We start from the raw sequence: 18,206 nt of genomic DNA on the forward strand, positions 1-18,206 counted from the left end.
AGGTGAGGTTGGGGTATAGGTCAGAGCCTGGCCTTTCTTTGCCCATCTGCTTTATAGACTAATGATGACTAACCCACTAAGTAGTTTCAGATAATATTGAATACTTTATTTCCTTTGTATGTAAATTCTGAGTTTGAAATAAGATAAGAGTTGAGAATTAAGTAGCATTCAATATATATTAGAGGGGAAGCTTTTGCCCTTCATATCAGCAGAATTGGTACTATTTAGGAGTAAACCAAAGGACAAGCAAGAGTGAGTATAACCAAAGATGAACGGCATAACTCTGGATAGCTGGATAAACCACTGCTTGTTATAAGAAATGTTTCTATCCTGCTGGTGTGGGGCAGTAACTGTAAAAGAGCTTTATATGTTGTCTATCCACCTGTGGTATTATCATGATTATATATTATAGAGGGTAATAAGCTTGTTTTTTCCTCTGGAAACAAATATTTATTTATGTAATTGTATAGCTTTATAAAGAAAAGTAATGAAGGCAAATAACTTAGAGCTAGAAATTCTTAAGTATTTTTAGAATCTACCAATTTCAACATCTGCTGAATAAGGCAAGCTTGAGTGGGTAGCAAAATTGTCTCTTAGTTTCCGTCTATCCTTAGTAGTTGAATCAATGGATATCCTTAATGAAGTTATACTGTCAGTAAAGGTTAATTGTTTCACAGGACTACATATGAAACCAGTCATCTCTGTACTAGTCTCTGTACTGGTTGTAATTACACAAAGTTACCATATTTACATTTTAATTCACTAGCATCTTAGGGAACATATTTCATTTAAAAAAACTATTCTAAAAGTTAAACATCTAGAGGATAATACAAATAAGCATTCTAATCATGAAGCAGTGTAGTAAGGCAATGGATGCCTTTCTGGCTGTAAATAACAGTGAAACATTAAAAACTGATGACCATATGGATGTCAAATATACTCTTAAATAACACCTAACATAGCAAGTTTCACTCGATTCGGAGAACTGCTGGGTTGGTGAACACGTGGAGGTGCAGTGCAGGGAGTGGTGCGCCAGGAGAGGGCATGGAAGTTCCCCATCCCTTCCCACCCTGGCCTTGTGCATCGTCTCCATCTGGCTGCTTTTGCATTCAGCTGTCAACGTAAGAACATCCAGACCTGCCTCTCTCCTTCCTTGCATGTCCACTGCCTTAATCATAAGCCCTAAAGACGATTAGTTCTGGTCAGCAGCAGCCTTAGGTACGAAGCCTCGGGTCTTATTAACATGACCATTTTTCTTCTTTGTATTTTTTGCAACTTCCCCAAATCTCCAGAAAGATCAGATATGCTTATTTCTTGTTCAATTAACAGCCAGATGAAGAGATTTCATAGGGCCAGGTCTTGGAACTTGGGGGCCCTGGCATGCTGGCCCATGAAAGGATTCCGATTCCTCAACCTGGGAACCCCAATAAGCTTGATTTAAGTCCTTTATTTAGTTGTATATCTTGTTAATCATTTTTTTAATTAGTTGACATACAATAGTTTCAGGTGTACAACCCAGTGGTTAGACATTCTGTAGTTTACTAAGTGACCATCCTGATAAATCTCGTATCCATAGGACACCATACATAGTTATCAGACTATTATTAACTATATTCCCTATGCTGTACTTTATATCCCCATGACTGTTCTATAACTACCAATTTATACTTGTTAATCCCTTCAACCCCCCTCCCATCTGGCAACCATTAAAATGTTCTCTGTATTTATGAGTCTGTTTCTGTTCTGTTTGTTCGTTTATTTTGTTTTTTTTTAGATTCAAGTGTCGATAGGTTAAGTATTATTGCCATTTTATTGTTCAATTTTTGGGCCCCCCCCCCCCCCCCCCCCCCCAGAAGACCCTTTACCATTTCATGTAATACTAGTTTGGTGGTGACTAACTTCTTTAGCTTTTTCTTGCCTGGAGAGTGCTTCTTTATATGATCATCACTTTGAATATTTCTTGCCAATCCCTTCTGGCTTGCAAAGTTTCTGTTGAGAAATCAGCTGACAGTTTTATGGGAGCTCCCTTGTAGGTAACTGTTTTTCTCTTGCTGCTTTTAAGATTGTTTTTAACCTTTTGCTTTTTAATTATGATGTGCTTGGTGTGGGTCTTTTGGGGTCCATCTTGTTTGGAACTCTCTGCACTTCCTGGATTTGCGTGTCTATTTCCTTTACCAGGTTAGGGGTTTTCTGTCATTTTTTTCAAACAGATTTTCAATTTCTTGCTCTCTTCTCCTCTGGCCACCCCATGACGTGACTGTTGGTATGCTTGAAGTTGTCCCAGAGCTCCTTACACTGTTTTCATTTTTTTGGATTATTATTTTGCTGTTCTGATCGGGTGTTTTTTGCTTCCTTATAGTCCAAATTGCTGATTTGATTCTTAGCTTTTTCTACTCTATTGTTGATTCCCTGTAAATTATTCTTCATTTCAGTTAGTATATCCTTCATTTCTGACTGGTTCTTTTTTTATGGTTTCCATGTCGTTTTTCATGCTGCTGAAGTTCTAAGTTAGTTGAGCATCCTTATAATCAGTGTTTTGAACTCTGCATCTAGATTTCTTGTTTCCATTTTGTTTAGTTCTTTTTCTGGAGTTTCGTTCTTTCATTTGGGACATTTCTTTGTCTCCTCATTTTGATAGTTTCCCTGTGTTTGTTTCTATGTATTAAGTAGAGCTGCTACATCTCTCAGGCTTTGTAGAGTGGCCTAATGCAGTGGGTTTCCTATAGTGTCCAGTGGCATAGCCTCCTCGATCACCCAAGCTGGGCACTCCAGGTGCATCCCCTGTGTGGGCTGCATACCTCCTGTAGTTGAGCCTTGATTATTGTTGGCACCTCAATGGGAGGGATTTTAGTTGTGTATTATTTGCACTATTTCTGTTGTGTCATGTGCAATCTCTTGACCAAGCCTATTTTAAAACTCTGGTAGAGTACCATTTTATACATAGTCTCAACTCCAGAATTGGTATTGTTTGCATGGAAAGATTAATAGCACTGATTAGCTTTGTAATATTTTGCACTTTTTGAAATGTCTGTTTTTTACATGATTATATTTAAAACTCGAGTAAATACTGAAATAAAACCATATTGACCCGTTGCCTACCATTACCTGGTTCATTCACCATAAAGAAATTCTGTATAATAACCATTTTCTCTTCCCCTGTGGATTGCTAAACACATTTAAAAAATAAAACTTTTGAGCAAAAAGCTAATATTTAAGTTCTTTTCCCTTGCCTGGTGTTTTCATTGTCATAGGCAGATACAGTTTAGAGTTTATAGCATGGCGGTTTAAAGGCAAATACTGAGACTGTCCTTTGAAGTTTACAGAAATCGGCCACTACTGTAGTTGAATTACTTATGTCAGAAGGGGAAACCAGTGCTTTACTCTGAAAATGTTCCAGCTCTCAAACGCTACACTTAAGTACAAAAACACACATTCACCATTTTATTTGAGTATCACATTTACTAAAGGGAAAAGATACACTGAAAATATGTTATAGAAATTAATATATAAGACAAGGTCATATCTAATATAATAAGAGAAACATGCAAATTGACCGCACCTCCGCTACACCCAAACCACGCCCACCAGCCAATCAGAACGACTATATGCAAATTAACCCAGCCAAGATGGCGGCCGCAGCCACGGAGCTGGAGCAAGCAGGAGGCTTGGTTGCCCCAGCAATGGAAGAAGCCAAGCTTCCCGCCTGCCCTGACTGGCTGTGGCCTCTGCTCAAGGCAACAAAGTTTTAATTATAGAAGATAAATAAATCCCAGATACCTGCTTCCAGCCAGCCTCCACTGGGAGCTTGGGTGGCTGGGGGCCGTGGCCAGCCTGCAAACAGCCATCAGCCCCTCACCCAGGATGGCCACACCCTCATGGGGTGAGGGTCCCCGCTGGGGGGCTTGGCCAGCCTGCAAAGAGCCATCAGCCCCTCACCCAGGCTGGCCAGGCACCCCAGCGGGGACCTCCACCCTGAAGGGGGTGTGGCCAGTCTGAAAATGGCCCTCAGCCCCTCACCCAGGCTGGCCAGGCACCCCAGCGGGACCCCCACCCTGATCCAGGACACCCTTCAGGGCAAACCAGCCGGCCCCACCCATGAACCAGGCCTCTATCCTATATAATAAAAGGGTAATATGCAAATTGACCCTAACAGAACAACTGGGAATGATTGGTCACTATGACACACACTGACCACCAGGGGGCAGACGCTCAATGTAGGAGCTGCCCCCTGGTGGTCAGTGCGCTCCCACAGGGGGAGCTCTGCTCAGCCACAAGCCAGGCTGACGGCTGCCAGTACAGTGGTGGTGCTGGGAGCCTCTCCCACCTCAGCAGCACTAAGGATGTCCAACTGCAGCTTAGGCCTGCTCCCCACTGGCAAGTGGACATCCCCCGAGGGCTCCCGGGCTGTCAGAGGGCACAGGGCGGGCTGAGGGACCCCCCCCCCACCCCGAGTGCACAAATTTTTGTGCACCGGGCCTCTAGTTTAACATATAACCTCAATAGAGAAAGTTAGTTGTAGGTACTAGAGCATCCATTCTAATGATATCCTGTAATTGTTCCTTTTAGTTCATTATGAAGAGGGACAGAAAAAGATTTGTCCTTCAGATAATGATCTCTGTTATTTTTCTTTCCTGCCTTAGCCAGTTGGCAAAGTTGATGCATTTGGGAAGATCTTCGGTCATGAAGGGAGAGAAAGAAGCTCATGAACAGTTAACGACAAATGAGGTAGAAACAGTCATCAGTTATTAGCACTGAAACCACACTCCTAACCATTTTCTTTTTTATTGTGTTTACTTAGTAATTTGACAAATCATTTATGTCCACAGTATTAAAATAGACAGCACTATCTAGCTGGACTTGGATAAGATATGCAAAGCAGTGGTAAACCAGCCAGAAACGGATACTCCCCTAGTTAAGGCTTGATGGAACTGTCACCAGAGAAAGTAAACGGAACTAAAATAATGTAGTTGGTCATGCCCTAAATTTTAAGATTTTGAGGTATAGGAAATGAAGTTTTGAGAATTGACTCTAGCTTTTAGGATAAAGTAGGGCTATGTAAAGGCTTCCTTGTGACAAGATCCTTCTAAGGGAGGCATTTATGCCCTAGCCGGTTTGGCTCAGTAGATAGAGTGTCAGCCTATGGACTGAAGGATCTCGGGTTTGATTCCAGTCAAGGGCATGTACCTCAGTTGGAGACTCAATCCTCAGGGTTGGAGTGTGTGTGGGAGGCAACCAATCTATGTTTCTCTCCCTCTGTCTCTCCCCCTCCCTCCCACTCTCTCTCAAAATCAATGGAAAAAATATCCTTGGGTGAGGATTAACAACAACAACAACAAAGGCATTATATGGAGAAACACCTCTGTAGACCTTGGGATACCAAGCTTATGAAACAGATTCGTACGCTGTTGGAGTATTATTGATCTCTTATGAGAATGCATGGCATACAGTAGTGAAAAGGAACCTTGTGACTCCTCATGAATTCATGTGAGCAGGGGAAAAACTGCATAATTATATGGAACAGAATGAAATGCTGATGTCCTCACTTGTATCTTTTAACAGGTCAAAAGGTAGGAAATTCTTGTCTTCCCATGGTCCAGAGAGGAGGGGCTGATTCACCTATTCTTCTCCATTGAGGTAGCTCTAGTTTCTAAATATCAAGATGATAAGGATCCATAGAATTCTTTTGTGCAGTGGGAAGTACAAGTGTGTTGTGAAATGGTTTATGGCATTCTGCATCAGTCAGAGGAGGGTAATACTGCCGGTAGCAGACATAGGCAAATGTCAGGCCAATCACGGATCCAGTTAGAACATCTGAAGAGAGAGGAGATGAAGTCTTCTCTTAATCATATTAGACCAGCGGTTCTCAACCTGTGGGTCGCGACCCCTTTGGGGGTCGAACGACCCTTTCACAGGGGTCGCCTAAGACCATCGGAAAACACATATATAATTACATATTGTTTTTGTGATTAATCACTATGCTTTAATTATGTTCAATTTGTAACAATGAAAATACATCCTGCATATCAGATATTTACATTACGATTCATAACAGTAGCAAAGTTACAGTTATGAAGTAGCAACAAAAATAATTTTATGGTTGGGGGGTCACCACAACATGAGGAACTGTATTAAAGGGTTGTGGCATTAGGAAGCTTGAGAACCACTGTATTAGTCTCTTCAATCATGTCAGACAGCACACAGTATAGAGAACTTGGCCCTCCAGGTTATTCTCATTGTTTGGGCTGCCAAAACCCAGGTTTAGGGCTTTCTCAGTTTGACCATAAAGTTTATAGGATTATCAGATTGTTCTCTAAGCACCAAAGCAAAACACATTTTTAGTTAAGTATAAGAAGCCTTTTTCAAGTACATTAGATTGATTTTTTTTTTAAATTCAGAAGAATAACAAAGGTTCACTTCATGCTATTAACAGTTTTCCTTGTTTTCACCACTTAAAGCATTCTAGAGGAAGGAATAACTCTTCAGGAGTCATCTCTCCTTTAAAAAAATTAGTTTACGTTCATTGAATTTTAGTTTCATTTCTGAACAAGATCTCATGACAACTTGATTTTTATTTTAAGACAGTAAATAAATTTGAGCTTTGAGGTTTGTTGTAAAACATATCTTATAGTTTATTCTAAATTTATGATGCCTCAAAATAATGGAAAAATTAGGACATTAATTCTTGGTTATCTCTTTAAAAGGTCCAGTCTCCTTTCTCATCTTTCATGTAGTTATAAATGCGTTCTCTTAGTATAGCCCCAGACCATCCCATACTCACTGGTTTATTCATTCAACAGACTCTTAGTGAGCGTCTCCTCTGTGCCAGGTGCTGGAGATAAAATGATGAGTGATAGATACATGAAAGCTTCCATGGCATTAAGACCTTGCTTACCTTGCCAGTGATGCTTGTAGTCACAGGTGCGGGACAGTGCAATCACAGTTGCTAGAAGAAGAGGTGACAGAAAGGCACAGAACCTCCAAGATTTTCCACGGCCCTGTGGTGTGAAGCAGTGTAACTTCCCTGCCAGGTAGAAGGAAGCAAAGGCCAGCCCAGCAAATGCAACTAGAAGAGGGAAGACCTGTAAGTGTATGTTTTAAAGGAAGCTACTCACTAATCTGCAAGGAGGAGGCCAGGGGACATGAACATATTTTATCCCTTTTTTTTTTAATATATATTTCTGGAGTAGAACACTGATTATGAGGGAGAGGGAAACTAAAGGAAAAATTAAACACTTTATTTTGTGATCCAAAATTAATATTTATCCTAATAGTTTTTGGAGTACTGGGTGTATGACTTTGGGCAGGTTACTTTACTTCTCAATGCCTTAGTTTTCTCATGTATAAATGGGAATCGTAAAAATAATAGTACCCACTTCATTGGGCTAGTAGAGTGTCAAATGAGGTAGAATCTAAAATGCTTTCCACTAGCTGGTGTGGCTCAGTGATTGAGAGTCAACCTATGAATCAGGAGGTCACGGTTCGATTCCTGGTTGGGGCACATGCCCGGGTTGTGGGCTTGATCTCCATTGTGGGGTGTGCAGGAGGCAGCCACTTGATGTTTCTCTCTCATCATTGATGTTTCTCTCTCTCCTTCCCTTCCTCTCTGAAATCAATAAAAACATATTTTAAAAAATAAAGTGCTTTTCAAAACACCTGACACATAGTGTCAAAGGTTAGTTAATATTTCTATGACTAGTACCAGATGGTAAGATCTAACAAATAATACAATAGTAATAGTAATAAAATGTTCAAATCTCATGAAGGTAAACTACCTCCCCTATTCTTGAATATTTACCCTAATATTTGAGGCTCAGGCTTGTGAAATCTTGGGGTTCTTAAAAGATGGGGGGGTGTTTCCAATTTCTAGATACAAGAACAAGAGTAGTACGATGTATCCATCCTCACAAGCTTCCTACGTTAAATGCAATGATCTCCCAAACCACAGAAGTAGAGTCCGCATGGTAGGCATACAGGAAGCATGTCCACTAGGGAAGCTCTTACGGCCCTCATTCACCACATCCTCATCTCCCGTGCACGTCAAGTCAGAATGGGCTTGCCCATCAGGGAAGCAGCGGTAGAAGAAGTCCGGGCGTGGCCTGGAAGAAATGAGCAGATGTCATTTCTGGTCACAACTCCAGAAATTATATTTTAGTGTATCAGATATCCATAATCCTGTTAACTGTTGGTTAAATAGTGTCCCAGGCAAAATCATGAGATTGGATTAGTATAGTCACCACTAGAGAAAAGCCTTATTTCCAGGGTCAGTGTTTAATTTGGGGGGTGGGGGAACCAAGCCAGCACAGGTATTATTTTGGCACATGGTTACCTTTTAGGGCAAAGAGCAAGTCACAGCAAGTGCAGCTTCAGGGGGTACTCTAGAGGACACTGAACACTGCTGTGGGTGTCAATGGGAAATGCTGTTTGGGACCGAAAAGAGCCCAGTGTCACCCGCAGGACTGAGGGGCAGGGAAGGGAGCAAGAACAGGCTGAGAATAAAGAAGAGAAGGATAAGGAGAAAGATGTGTGCCGGAGTGCCATCAACCATCTCTCCTGCCGCGGGAAGGCCGAGGCAGGCACTGGTGGCTCCCTCTTGTCACTTACTTACCTCCCCACTATCAGCTTTATTGTGTTGGTAAAGACACCATTCAGAACCAGGGCAAGGCTGGCAGCTGGAAGACAAACCTATCGTTAGTGGCATCCACTTCGAAGGAATTGCATGGTCACTGTCTCAGTGACAACAGACATGGCCTTTCTGAGTTAGAGGAATGGTCGGGCTCAAGCTGACTATACAGTGGTGAATGCCAGCCGCGCTCCAAAGGGTCTCGGTTCAACATACCCTGGTTGTTGCAAGTTCAATCCCTGGCCTCTGTTGGGACGTGTGCCGGAGGCAACCAATCGATGTGTCTCTGTCACATCAATGTTTCTCTCTCTCCCCTTCCCTTTGACTCTCTCTGAAAAATCAATGGAAAAAATATCCTCAGGTGAGGATTAACAACAACAACATGATTCTGGCCCTCAACAATTGGCTGCTCAGTGTGGCACAGGGAGAACTTCTGTGCAGGCTGAAGCCATTTCTGAGGCACACATGACCCAGGGCATGCAGGCACACCTGTGAGGTTCAAAGTTCTTACAGTGCTATTTCTCTGTCTCCCAGGGTAACAAGTGGGGTCCAGGGCAGATACAAGTACTTCAGGAATGTAGAACTCGGTGGCTTCCACACACTGAGGCCACGCCCTGCCTTCCCATTTCAGCACTAAAGCAAGACACCAGCTAGAAAGGGTTAGCTCTTACCCAGGCAGGCTTGTTTGCTGTCCGTTGTGTCCGCCTTCTTGAGACATTTGGCCAGGAGGATCAGAGACAGTGGAAAGAGAAATGCAATGACCTGAACCAGAACATGTCAAAGGTTAACAATCAAACAAAACCACAAAACCAGTTGGTGAAGGAGCTCCCACACACATTGGTTCTCAACCTTCCTAATGCCGCGACTCTTTAATACAGTTCATGTTGTGGTGACCCCCAACCATAAAATTATTTTCTTGCTACTTCATAACTAATTTTGCTACTGTTATGAATCGTAATGTAAATATCTGATATGCAGGATGTATTTAGGCGACCCCTGTGAAAGGGTCGTTCAACCCCCAAAGGGGTCGCGACCCACAGGTTGAGAACCGCTGTCCCACAGGCAGAGGGATGGAAGTTACAGAACTCATGTCAGACCCAACCGCTTCCCAGGAAAGACAAACTCAGTGTCTGGGTTAAGGAACCCCGAGGGGCGGTGCTCCAGTAGGTCCAGCCTCTCTAATGGCCCCACACCCTCGGCACTGCGCTCACAGACGCACTGGGGAGGGCGCCCTAAACCTGACTCTTAAACATTAGGAAGCAACATCTTAGCACATTAACAAAGCGAGTAATAAGCTTCCCACAAAGCCCATTTCGGAGCCAGAATGACCGCTTTGGCTTCCCAGCGTTAAAGCCCAGTAAGCAGTCCCCAGGGGCAGGAGGAAGGGCTCGTTCTCCACGCACAAACATCGACTTGGTAGGGAAATACTCTGCTTCCACATACGGATTCCGGTACAGCCACATCTCCTCGGGCTGGATAAGCCTCTGGAAGGGAGGGAGAAGCTCTGTTACCCTGAAGGGAAACAAAAAAGTGCAGAGCACGTTGGTCTGCTTCCCTCCGGCTCCCCGCGACCTCGGAAGAGCCTGCAGCGCTGCGGGGCCCCTCCCACCCGGTCCATGCAAGAGGGTGTCGGGCCCTGGAGTCCGATCCGTAAGCCGCTTACAGGAAGGCCGTGAACAGTGCGATCCGCACGCCCAGTTCGGCCCCGAAGGCCGCCGCTGCCTTCCTCATCCGAGCCATGCCGCCGCTCAGCCCGGACGCGCGCTGACGTGGCAGCCGCTGCAGCGAGGACGCGGGGCCGCCCCGGAGGCCGGGTGTCAGCGGCTGTCGGCGCCCCCTGGCGGGCACTCGGTGAACTGCATGCAGGGGAGGCGCTCAGCCTCCTCAGCCGGGCTGACGGGCCAGGTGCCGTCCAGGAAGGAGCGGCAGCAGATCACCTAGCAAAAGGGATGGAAAGCAAGCAGTGCTGCTCTCCGGTACATTCGGCAAGGAGCTAGTTCCCAGTGTCCTGCCACGCAGGCTACCTTCCCGTCTGATAAACCAATGGGATGAAAGTGATTTCAACCTCCCAGTCATGTCCTTCCTTCGCCAACTGGCCAGTGCCTGGATATTCTCAGAGGATACCAAAGCACGTAGCACCATTTTCCAAGGACCTTTCCTCCACGAACACAAAACCTCTGCATTTCCGGGTCCCAGTTTATTAGCAGCGTTGCATTTTGAAGGAAGATGTATTTAGCTCGCACACAGGACTTGCTGTGCTGCAGGCCTTGCGGACTGAGAGTTGGCACACTGGGTGGGGCGGCACCGCAGCCAGTCCCCTCCCTCCCAGGAAGGCCTCTGGCCCAGTGACTTATAGCAAGAAACCACAGGCAATGAACAAGTCCACATATTTAATTTGGAACATACAGGACAATTTATTGAAGTCAATCTCAAGCAAAATCTGAAATCAGTGGAATGTCATTAAAAACCTTTCCAAATTAATCCTCATGGAAGCAAAAAACCCCCAACAAAACAAACCACATTTGAATTCCAAAGTATTTATAAAATAAAAAAGGCAACATCTCAGTAAATATACAAAAATCGTATATTCCTACCAGCACAGACAGCAGTAAGCAGCTTAAATATTACAGGCAATCCTAAATACACGATAACGAGTCAACAATAAGCTATCTATATACAGGTTAACCAAGCTTTTCACACTCCACACTATGCAATAAAACATAGGCCAATCAACAAAATCCCCAAAATATATATCTTGAAGTCTGTGTGGCAACATCAAGTCGGTATACAGTAATGCCCTAGTGGAACACCCCCAGGAAAAATGGTCACTAATCCTTTAGTGTCGAGCTTCTAGCCAAGTCACAGAAACTCAAAAGAGATCGACTTTAGTGAATATTGGTGCTTTGTTATTAAAGACTCAAGTCTCAAGTGATTTAGGTAAAATAACATTTCACAGGATCTACAAAGTTTATTACAGATAAAGTACAGAAATAACCAATCTACAAAGGTTGTTATCATAGATAAAGATCACAAGGAAATGAAAACAGAATCTGTAGGTATCTGTGTTTGTGCAATATCTCAAGTGGGTAAAAATGAATTTCTCATATCAATTCAAATTTGCACACACCCTTGTATATAAAAAGAATCTTATTATTAGCCAGTTGTAATCATCATTTAGCAACTTGGTTGTCTGTGGCAATAATGATTTTCTTTTTTAACATAGGGTATGTGACAGCATAAATGAAATAAAGGGAGAGATATAAACAAATTTTATCCAGTCCACTTCCAAACTGACAAGAATACCTTATCAATACCTAATCCAGATAATCTGCATTCACGCATATCAGAAGTCTGGTGGGCAGGGAAGGGAGTACTAGAACCTGAGGGTGCTTCTTACCAATATGCAGATACAGTAACGTCACATAAGAAAACTAAGGACTGAATAAATGACTTTGGCAACTACTCATCTTTTCCCTTTTATTACATGTTAATGACTTTCAGAGGCTACCAAAAAACAGGTAACTCTCTCTTCCCCCTTCATACGTATGTGCCACAGCACCTAACTGGTCACTTAAGCAATGGACTGACAAAAAAAAGAATGGAAATGGTTTTTAAACACACAGGTTACACCCAGCATTTCAAGAGTGTAACATAAGTGCAAATTCCCCCCCCCCCTTCCCAGGCAGGCATACATTAGAAAGAAATAAGAGGTGCTTAGGTTGACAAAATGATAAAGAACATACATAGGAAATATTCATCAAAATGCTGCTGGCGTCCCGTGCAGGAGTCTCTCCCTCAGATGTGTACATTAGATCTGAGAAACCTACTGTGAACACGCTCTCCCACTTGCAGAACTTCACCTTTAATCCGAGTGAAAGAGAAGAGACTAGGCTATTTTCAAAACAGTATATAAAACAATGCTTTCTACTTCATAAATTTTAAAATAACTGTTAACATAAGGAGAATCTGAAGAATTTCAAGTACTTAAAAAACCTGAATTCATGAGGCAGAGGTCTCAAAGTTAAAGTGACTACTTCGCACCTGTGGTAAACATCATTGCCCCCCTCCCTTACCCTACTCTCCCACCCCCTTTTCTCCCTGTGCCCCACCCCAGGTAAAAGTTGGTAGATTTCAGTATATACAAATTTCCAACTTTTCAATATTTGTCAATACATGACAAAGCTGTCTAATTATATCTATGCCCTCGCTAATCTGAAAATGGGAGAAAGTTCTCTTCTTTGTTGACAAATAACCACAGACCAGTTCTATGTGGCCCTAGGTCAAAGGACATTACTCCAAATGATCATTTCGTGTCTGCAGCAACTTGGACAATTTGGGGGTGGCTAGATACATCAGCCTTGTAGGAAGGACGACAAGTCTAACTGCACTGCCCATGGAGCCGCTTCCCAGGATCATCGTACCTCACGGACAAGCACGTCACACGTAGCTTCCCAAGCCGTGACTGTGTTCTTATCCTGCTGGGACACAGCACGCGGCAGCACCTTGACTTTAAGGTGAACGTTAAAGGAAGCTTTGTGTTTAAAAATGAAACAAAAGACAAGCAATAAATGCTGGGTAGTCCAGAGATTACATTCTGTACAGCTGGCCTATGTATCTGTTTCCAAACTGCAGATCTGGTTGGACTCTGATTGGAACACATACCATGCAACAAACGACTCCAAAAGGAGGCCCTACTTCATGAACCAGGAAAGAGTTGCCCAACAACCTGCCCTGTCTCAGAGTCCTTTACATGATTACCTCAGAATTGCACAACATTATTTACAAATACTTGGGAATGGCAGAAGGGAACTGGAGCAGTCTTACCTGCCCCCATTATTATTATTATTATTATTATTATTTTAGTTTTGAGATATGTTCCTGCCTTGAACATACAAGTTTCGATGATTCTAAAAGTAAGCCTATTCTATAACTTAGGCCAGATTATTTTTGAGAATTAAGATAGAATGGGAGCTTGTTAAAACAAACAGGAAGGAAACCCCACCTCACCCCTAATTCTAGCCCTGATTAAACACTGAAGAAGTGACTCGTGTCCTCGGGCTGCTTCAGCCTTCTCAGCCACTACAGGCCGCTCCTGCTGTCTCATGCGGCCATGGCCCAGCCCCTCTCTCACTGCACAGCGCCTGGAATTTTTATCAGGATTTCATCTTTAGTTGTTAACAGATCCAATTTCCGATGCTTTATGATTATAAAAAACCTTATATTCACTTCTTCCTCCCAAGAATTAATATGAGGTTAAAAAAAATACCACCATTTTCCCAAGCTGCTTTAAGTTATTTCATTTTGGACAATAATAAAAACCAACCATGTCTGCTCTGACCACATACAGTTAAAAGTTAACAAATACCACCTCAGACTGAGTGAGCAATGTGTGTTTGGAGTATTTCATTGGGGAAGCACAGACAAGCACAGTGCATGTATACTATGCACATTTAAAGCACAATTTACTCTTTTTCTGCTTCCAGAACCTGCAACGTCACATGTATTCAATAGTCAACAGTAACACGACGGAGGTGTAAGAAGAGCTCCTTGGCACTGGCATGACTAAAACCACTTTTTAGACCATGAAAGAACACTCATGCACAGACCCAGAGCTAGGGTTAGCTATTTTGTTTTCTACCCTGATTTCTGAAATGTCAGAACAATCCTATCAGTCACCCCGCCCCCCAAATTAAGAAGGCTCAGCAGAGCTCTATTATAGATACACAAACAAAATGTGACACAATGAAGAACTGCATAAAAATACTTAAACCTAATGTATTTGTGTTTATAGACTAGACCCTGGCTTACCATATAAAAGTCATCAGATATCAAATAGCACTAAGGAGATAAGATTTCATGTTGGATATTGTTTTAACAAGAGTTACATTTTGAATATGAAAGGAAATCCTTCATGTTAGTAAGTTTAGAAAAGCAAACATTTATCATATATATATATAAAATAAAGTTTTAGTATGATAAAACCTAGATTTTCTTAAATTATTTTTTAAAAGGACATCAAGCTATATAATTGTTCAAGAGCAAAGGTTAGTGTTTTGGCGAGATGTAATCCATGTTACTTGCAGCAATTACAGTCGCTAACATGTATAGCATTTTCCATTTTGCTCTTTCTTTTGGGACCATATCTAATCAACAGAACTATTGGAGGCCCAATAAGTTACCTCAAAATTAATTGCCAGAATCAGGCAAGTGGCAGTTTAGGAGCTTAAGTAAAGGAAATGTAGTGTTGTTTTTTCTGTTTTGTTTTTTCCCCCCCACAAGACAAAATCCAGTATAATTGCACATTTACATACAAAAAAAAGAGAGGCACAAAACAGCTTTTCTTCTTTTTTCCAGAGAAGAGCTCTAAATTGATAAGAAAAAGAAACACATATAACACAACTGAAGGAGTGTGGTAGAGCATCTACCCTCCCTACCTTCATAAGGTTACTAAGGTACTTCTTGAGGGAAAATAAATGTTATCAGGTACCAGCAATTTATGTAAGCAGTCAAAATTCACAGAGAAAGTTAACTTTCATTCAAGCTAATTCTAGACTTCTACTTAGTACAGTGTTACAACAATGTCTGACATTACTAATTATTTCATACAAGGAATACTGGAATATACATATTCCTAGGGTTAAAAGCAAGTGAGTTTTGTGGGCAGACATCTTGGTACACTTGCATCTATGAGATGCAAGCACCACAGCCAATCATTTTGGCTAACACTGCTTCCTTGGGAGCTTTTCCTAAGTGGTTCCTAAGATGAAGTGTATTTGTGTGGCTACTATACACCCTGTAGAAGGGCTTCCCCTTCTTCTACGGGGACAATGTTAAGTACCAGATAATAGAAATTGTTGACATATAACTTTGAGATGTGCCTGCCCCCCCACCCCCACCCCAATAGGAACTAAACCAAAAAGAGCTATTCAAAAACAATTCAAATTCATCTGTGTAGTTTCACCAGGAAACTTGAGGAGTCAGTTGATAAAGGGAATGTTTGATTAGGAGAGGGAAGCAGAGACAAAATAAAATACCCTTAATTCTTTCCAAGTCAACCAGGGTGTGACAGCAAATGGTGCTTATATCATCCAACTTTTTTGGTCTGTGCCTTTTGTCTCCTCCCTCTAGCTGCCTTTATCTGTGTGTCAAGAAATAGGAATGAGCCTGGCCAGTGTGCTCAGTGGTTGAACGTTAACCTATGAACCAGGAGGTCATGGTTTGATTCCCTGCCAGGGCACATGCCTGGGTTGTGAGCTCGACCCCCAGTAGGGGGCGTGCAGGAGGCAGCTGATCAATGATTCTCCCCTATTACTGATGTTTCTCTCTCTCTCTCCCTCTCCCTTCCTCTCTGAAATCAATAAAAATATGTATAAAAAAGAAATAGGAATGACCACTCTAATACTGCATTTATATCTACATAAATGCACTTCATCAAAAATACCCACTATCAATGGAGAACACTTTAAACTCAGTAAGCGCATCCATTTCTTTTTTTCTCCAAACCAAAACCAAAACCAAAACCACACTATATAACTTTCTAGGTAAAGTTATCATATCACAAAGCCCACCTAGTTTAAGACCACAGAGGTAAAATCCACGGGAGCATTTTGTTTTCAAGAGGCCAGATTCGATGCTTCCATAGAACCCTTCTCCAAGGCTATGAAAGACATTTGAAGGGAAAGAGAAGTTAGCCTACCTACTACACAGTAAAGAGGTATATAAAGATCATCATATCCTTTGCTAGAGGGCTTTCTCCAATTCCTACTTAACACACTCACACATACACTGATTAGACTATCTGAACTACACTTCTCAACATTTTAAAAAATGAAAATAAATAAAGGAATGATGGAGACTTTTGCTTTTTACACCCAAGGACTTTACACTTATTTCATTAACAAAACTTTTCTTTTCTCTTTGTTCTTGTTTTAAAAGCAAAGACATATCTTTTTCCAACTGCAAGGCCTTGAAGCACAATAAAAGGCAAGCAAGGACCAAGGGAATCGAACCCTCCACTCAAGAATCACCAAACCAACAAAACCAAACAAAACCCAGATATCACCAACTGCTTCTGCCTCAGGACCAGCTCCCAGTCTCTTAATAAGGCAGTACCGATGGCAAAGGCTGTGCACACTGCAGCAGTCTCTCCTTTTACTAACACACCATCTATTTACGTTCTGCTTTTCCTTTTTGTTCAAAGAAAAAGGAAAAAAGGAAATCACCACCCATTCATTCTTTTGCTTCTTCTCCATGATCTTGTGATTCCAATTTACATTTGATCTTGCTCCAGTATTCTGGTGGCACAGGAGCCCCGGGGTCATGTTCGGAGCAGCAGAGAAGGCCTTCCAGTGCAGAGGGGACCAGAGCCCCCTTCCCATGATCTTTACAGAAGGAACGTGGACAGAACTCACAGAAGGAAACAGCTGCACTGCTGCACTCATTGCACTGATGCCACGGGCACTCCCACTTTCCTAACGGGGTGGGCAGGAGGAGAAGAGCCCAAGTTAGTGCCTATCTTGATTACCCACGAAAAACCCAGGTTCCCACTTTCTCTGGAGACTGGTCAATTGAATACAACTCCAAATTTCAGCCAAACATTGGTCTGGCTGGATGAACCATTAGGTACAGATGTGAGATACTGCCCACAGTACTCACCTATCTATATATATAAAAGCCTCAGCGACTGTTAGGATGGGATGACCGGCCAGTAGCTATGACATGCACTGACCACCAGGGGACAGATGTTCAATGCAGGAGCTGCCCCCTGATGGTCAGTGCACTCCCACAGCCAACCTCCTGCTGCCGGCCAACCTCCCACGGTCCCTACCCCTGGCTGGCCAGCACCGATCGGCCCTGATTGCCAGCCAGGCCAAGGGACCCCACCTGTGCAAGAATTCGCGCACCAGGTCTCTAGTGGTAATAGAAAGGAGAAACCAATCCTTGCTGGCTCACATGTATCCCAAATTTACAAACAGATTTTCACTAGCATAATTTTTGTTTGCTATGGTTGTTTGTCCTAGTCAATGATTCCTATTCCATGGCTCCACTAAGGACAGTGGAATAATTCTGAGTTACACATAGCTGGCAAAAATGCAAGTCTGAGAAAAGGTATAAAGATCTCGCTTACCATATGGTGGCTGAGTCAGGTTAAGGCATAGGAGGTGGTATGCTTTGGGACAGTCCTTTTTATCACACATGACCAGCTCTCCACCATCTCCACATTGAAAACAGTAATCTTCATGCATCTGCTTTGATTCTGTTTTGATTTTTCGTCTCTTCTGCTTTAACTTAGCATTTCTTGCCCTTTCTTCAGTTGTTGCCACACATGTCGACTGGCAGGAAAAAAGGATCACAGTTTTAATGATCGTAATGCATGAAGCTTTTTTTTTTTTTTAAATGTATTTTATTGATTTTTTACAGAGAGGAAGGGAGAGAGATAGTTAGAAACATCGATGAGAGAGAAACATCGACCAGCTGCCTCCTGCACATCTCCTACTGGGGATGTGCCCGCAACCCAGGTACATGCCCTTGACCGGAATCGAACCTGGGACCTTTCAGTCCACAGACCGACGCTCTATCCACTGAG

The 18,206-nt window shown here is 42.6% G+C and overlaps 2 protein-coding genes across 5 annotated transcripts in view; both read right to left on the minus strand.

Annotated features, from left to right (window-relative positions):
* Positions 1 to 4,742: 4,742 nt before the first annotated feature.
* PLPP5 (phospholipid phosphatase 5) lies at positions 4,743 to 17,870 on the minus strand. 4 transcript variants are annotated; one of them, XM_023751889.1, is made up of 7 exons: positions 17,748 to 17,870; positions 10,064 to 10,132; positions 9,292 to 9,382; positions 8,606 to 8,669; positions 7,972 to 8,096; positions 6,893 to 7,063; positions 4,743 to 5,811 (listed from the first exon to the last, which is right to left on the minus strand). In XM_023751889.1, the coding sequence occupies exons 1-7, from the start codon at positions 17,748 to 17,750 to the stop codon at positions 5,648 to 5,650; spliced, it is 687 nt and encodes a 228-aa protein (XP_023607657.1). In that variant the 5' UTR covers positions 17,751 to 17,870; the 3' UTR covers positions 4,743 to 5,647. The 4 variants fall into 4 exon arrangements, with proteins under 4 accessions (XP_023607657.1, XP_023607658.1, XP_006086304.1 ...); XM_023751890.1 differs by having other exon boundaries at positions 10,024 to 10,132; positions 17,748 to 17,796; XM_006086242.3 differs by lacking the exon at positions 17,748 to 17,870 and adding an exon at positions 10,284 to 10,390 and having other exon boundaries at positions 10,024 to 10,132.
* Positions 16,687 to 18,206, minus strand: part of NSD3 (nuclear receptor binding SET domain protein 3) — a 72,363-nt gene continuing 70,843 nt past the window's right edge. The window contains 2 exon segments of the mRNA XM_014453628.1: positions 16,687 to 17,091; positions 17,748 to 17,952. Coding sequence (XP_014309114.1) covers positions 16,850 to 17,091; positions 17,748 to 17,952 — 447 coding nt within the window. The 3' untranslated portion in view covers positions 16,687 to 16,849.

Source organism: Myotis lucifugus, unplaced genomic scaffold, assembly GCF_000147115.1.
Source record: "Myotis lucifugus unplaced genomic scaffold, Myoluc2.0 scaffold_26, whole genome shotgun sequence".
NCBI lineage: Eukaryota > Metazoa > Chordata > Mammalia > Chiroptera > Vespertilionidae > Myotis > Myotis lucifugus.

Bases quoted from the DNA above. Each gene is read 5' to 3' on its own strand.
- PLPP5 (XM_006086242.3), bottom strand. From the start codon at position 10,360: ATGGCTCGGATGAGGAAGGCAGCGGCGGCCTTCGGGGCCGAACTGGGC. The intron at 8,670-9,291 runs GTAAGAGCTAAC...TTTGTCTTCCAG, and splicing joins CAGCAAACAAGCCTGCCTGG to CTGCCAGCCTTGCCCTGGTT. The intron at 8,097-8,605 runs GTAAGTAAGTGA...CATTTCTTCCAG, and splicing joins ATAAAGCTGATAGTGGGGAG to GCCACGCCCGGACTTCTTCT.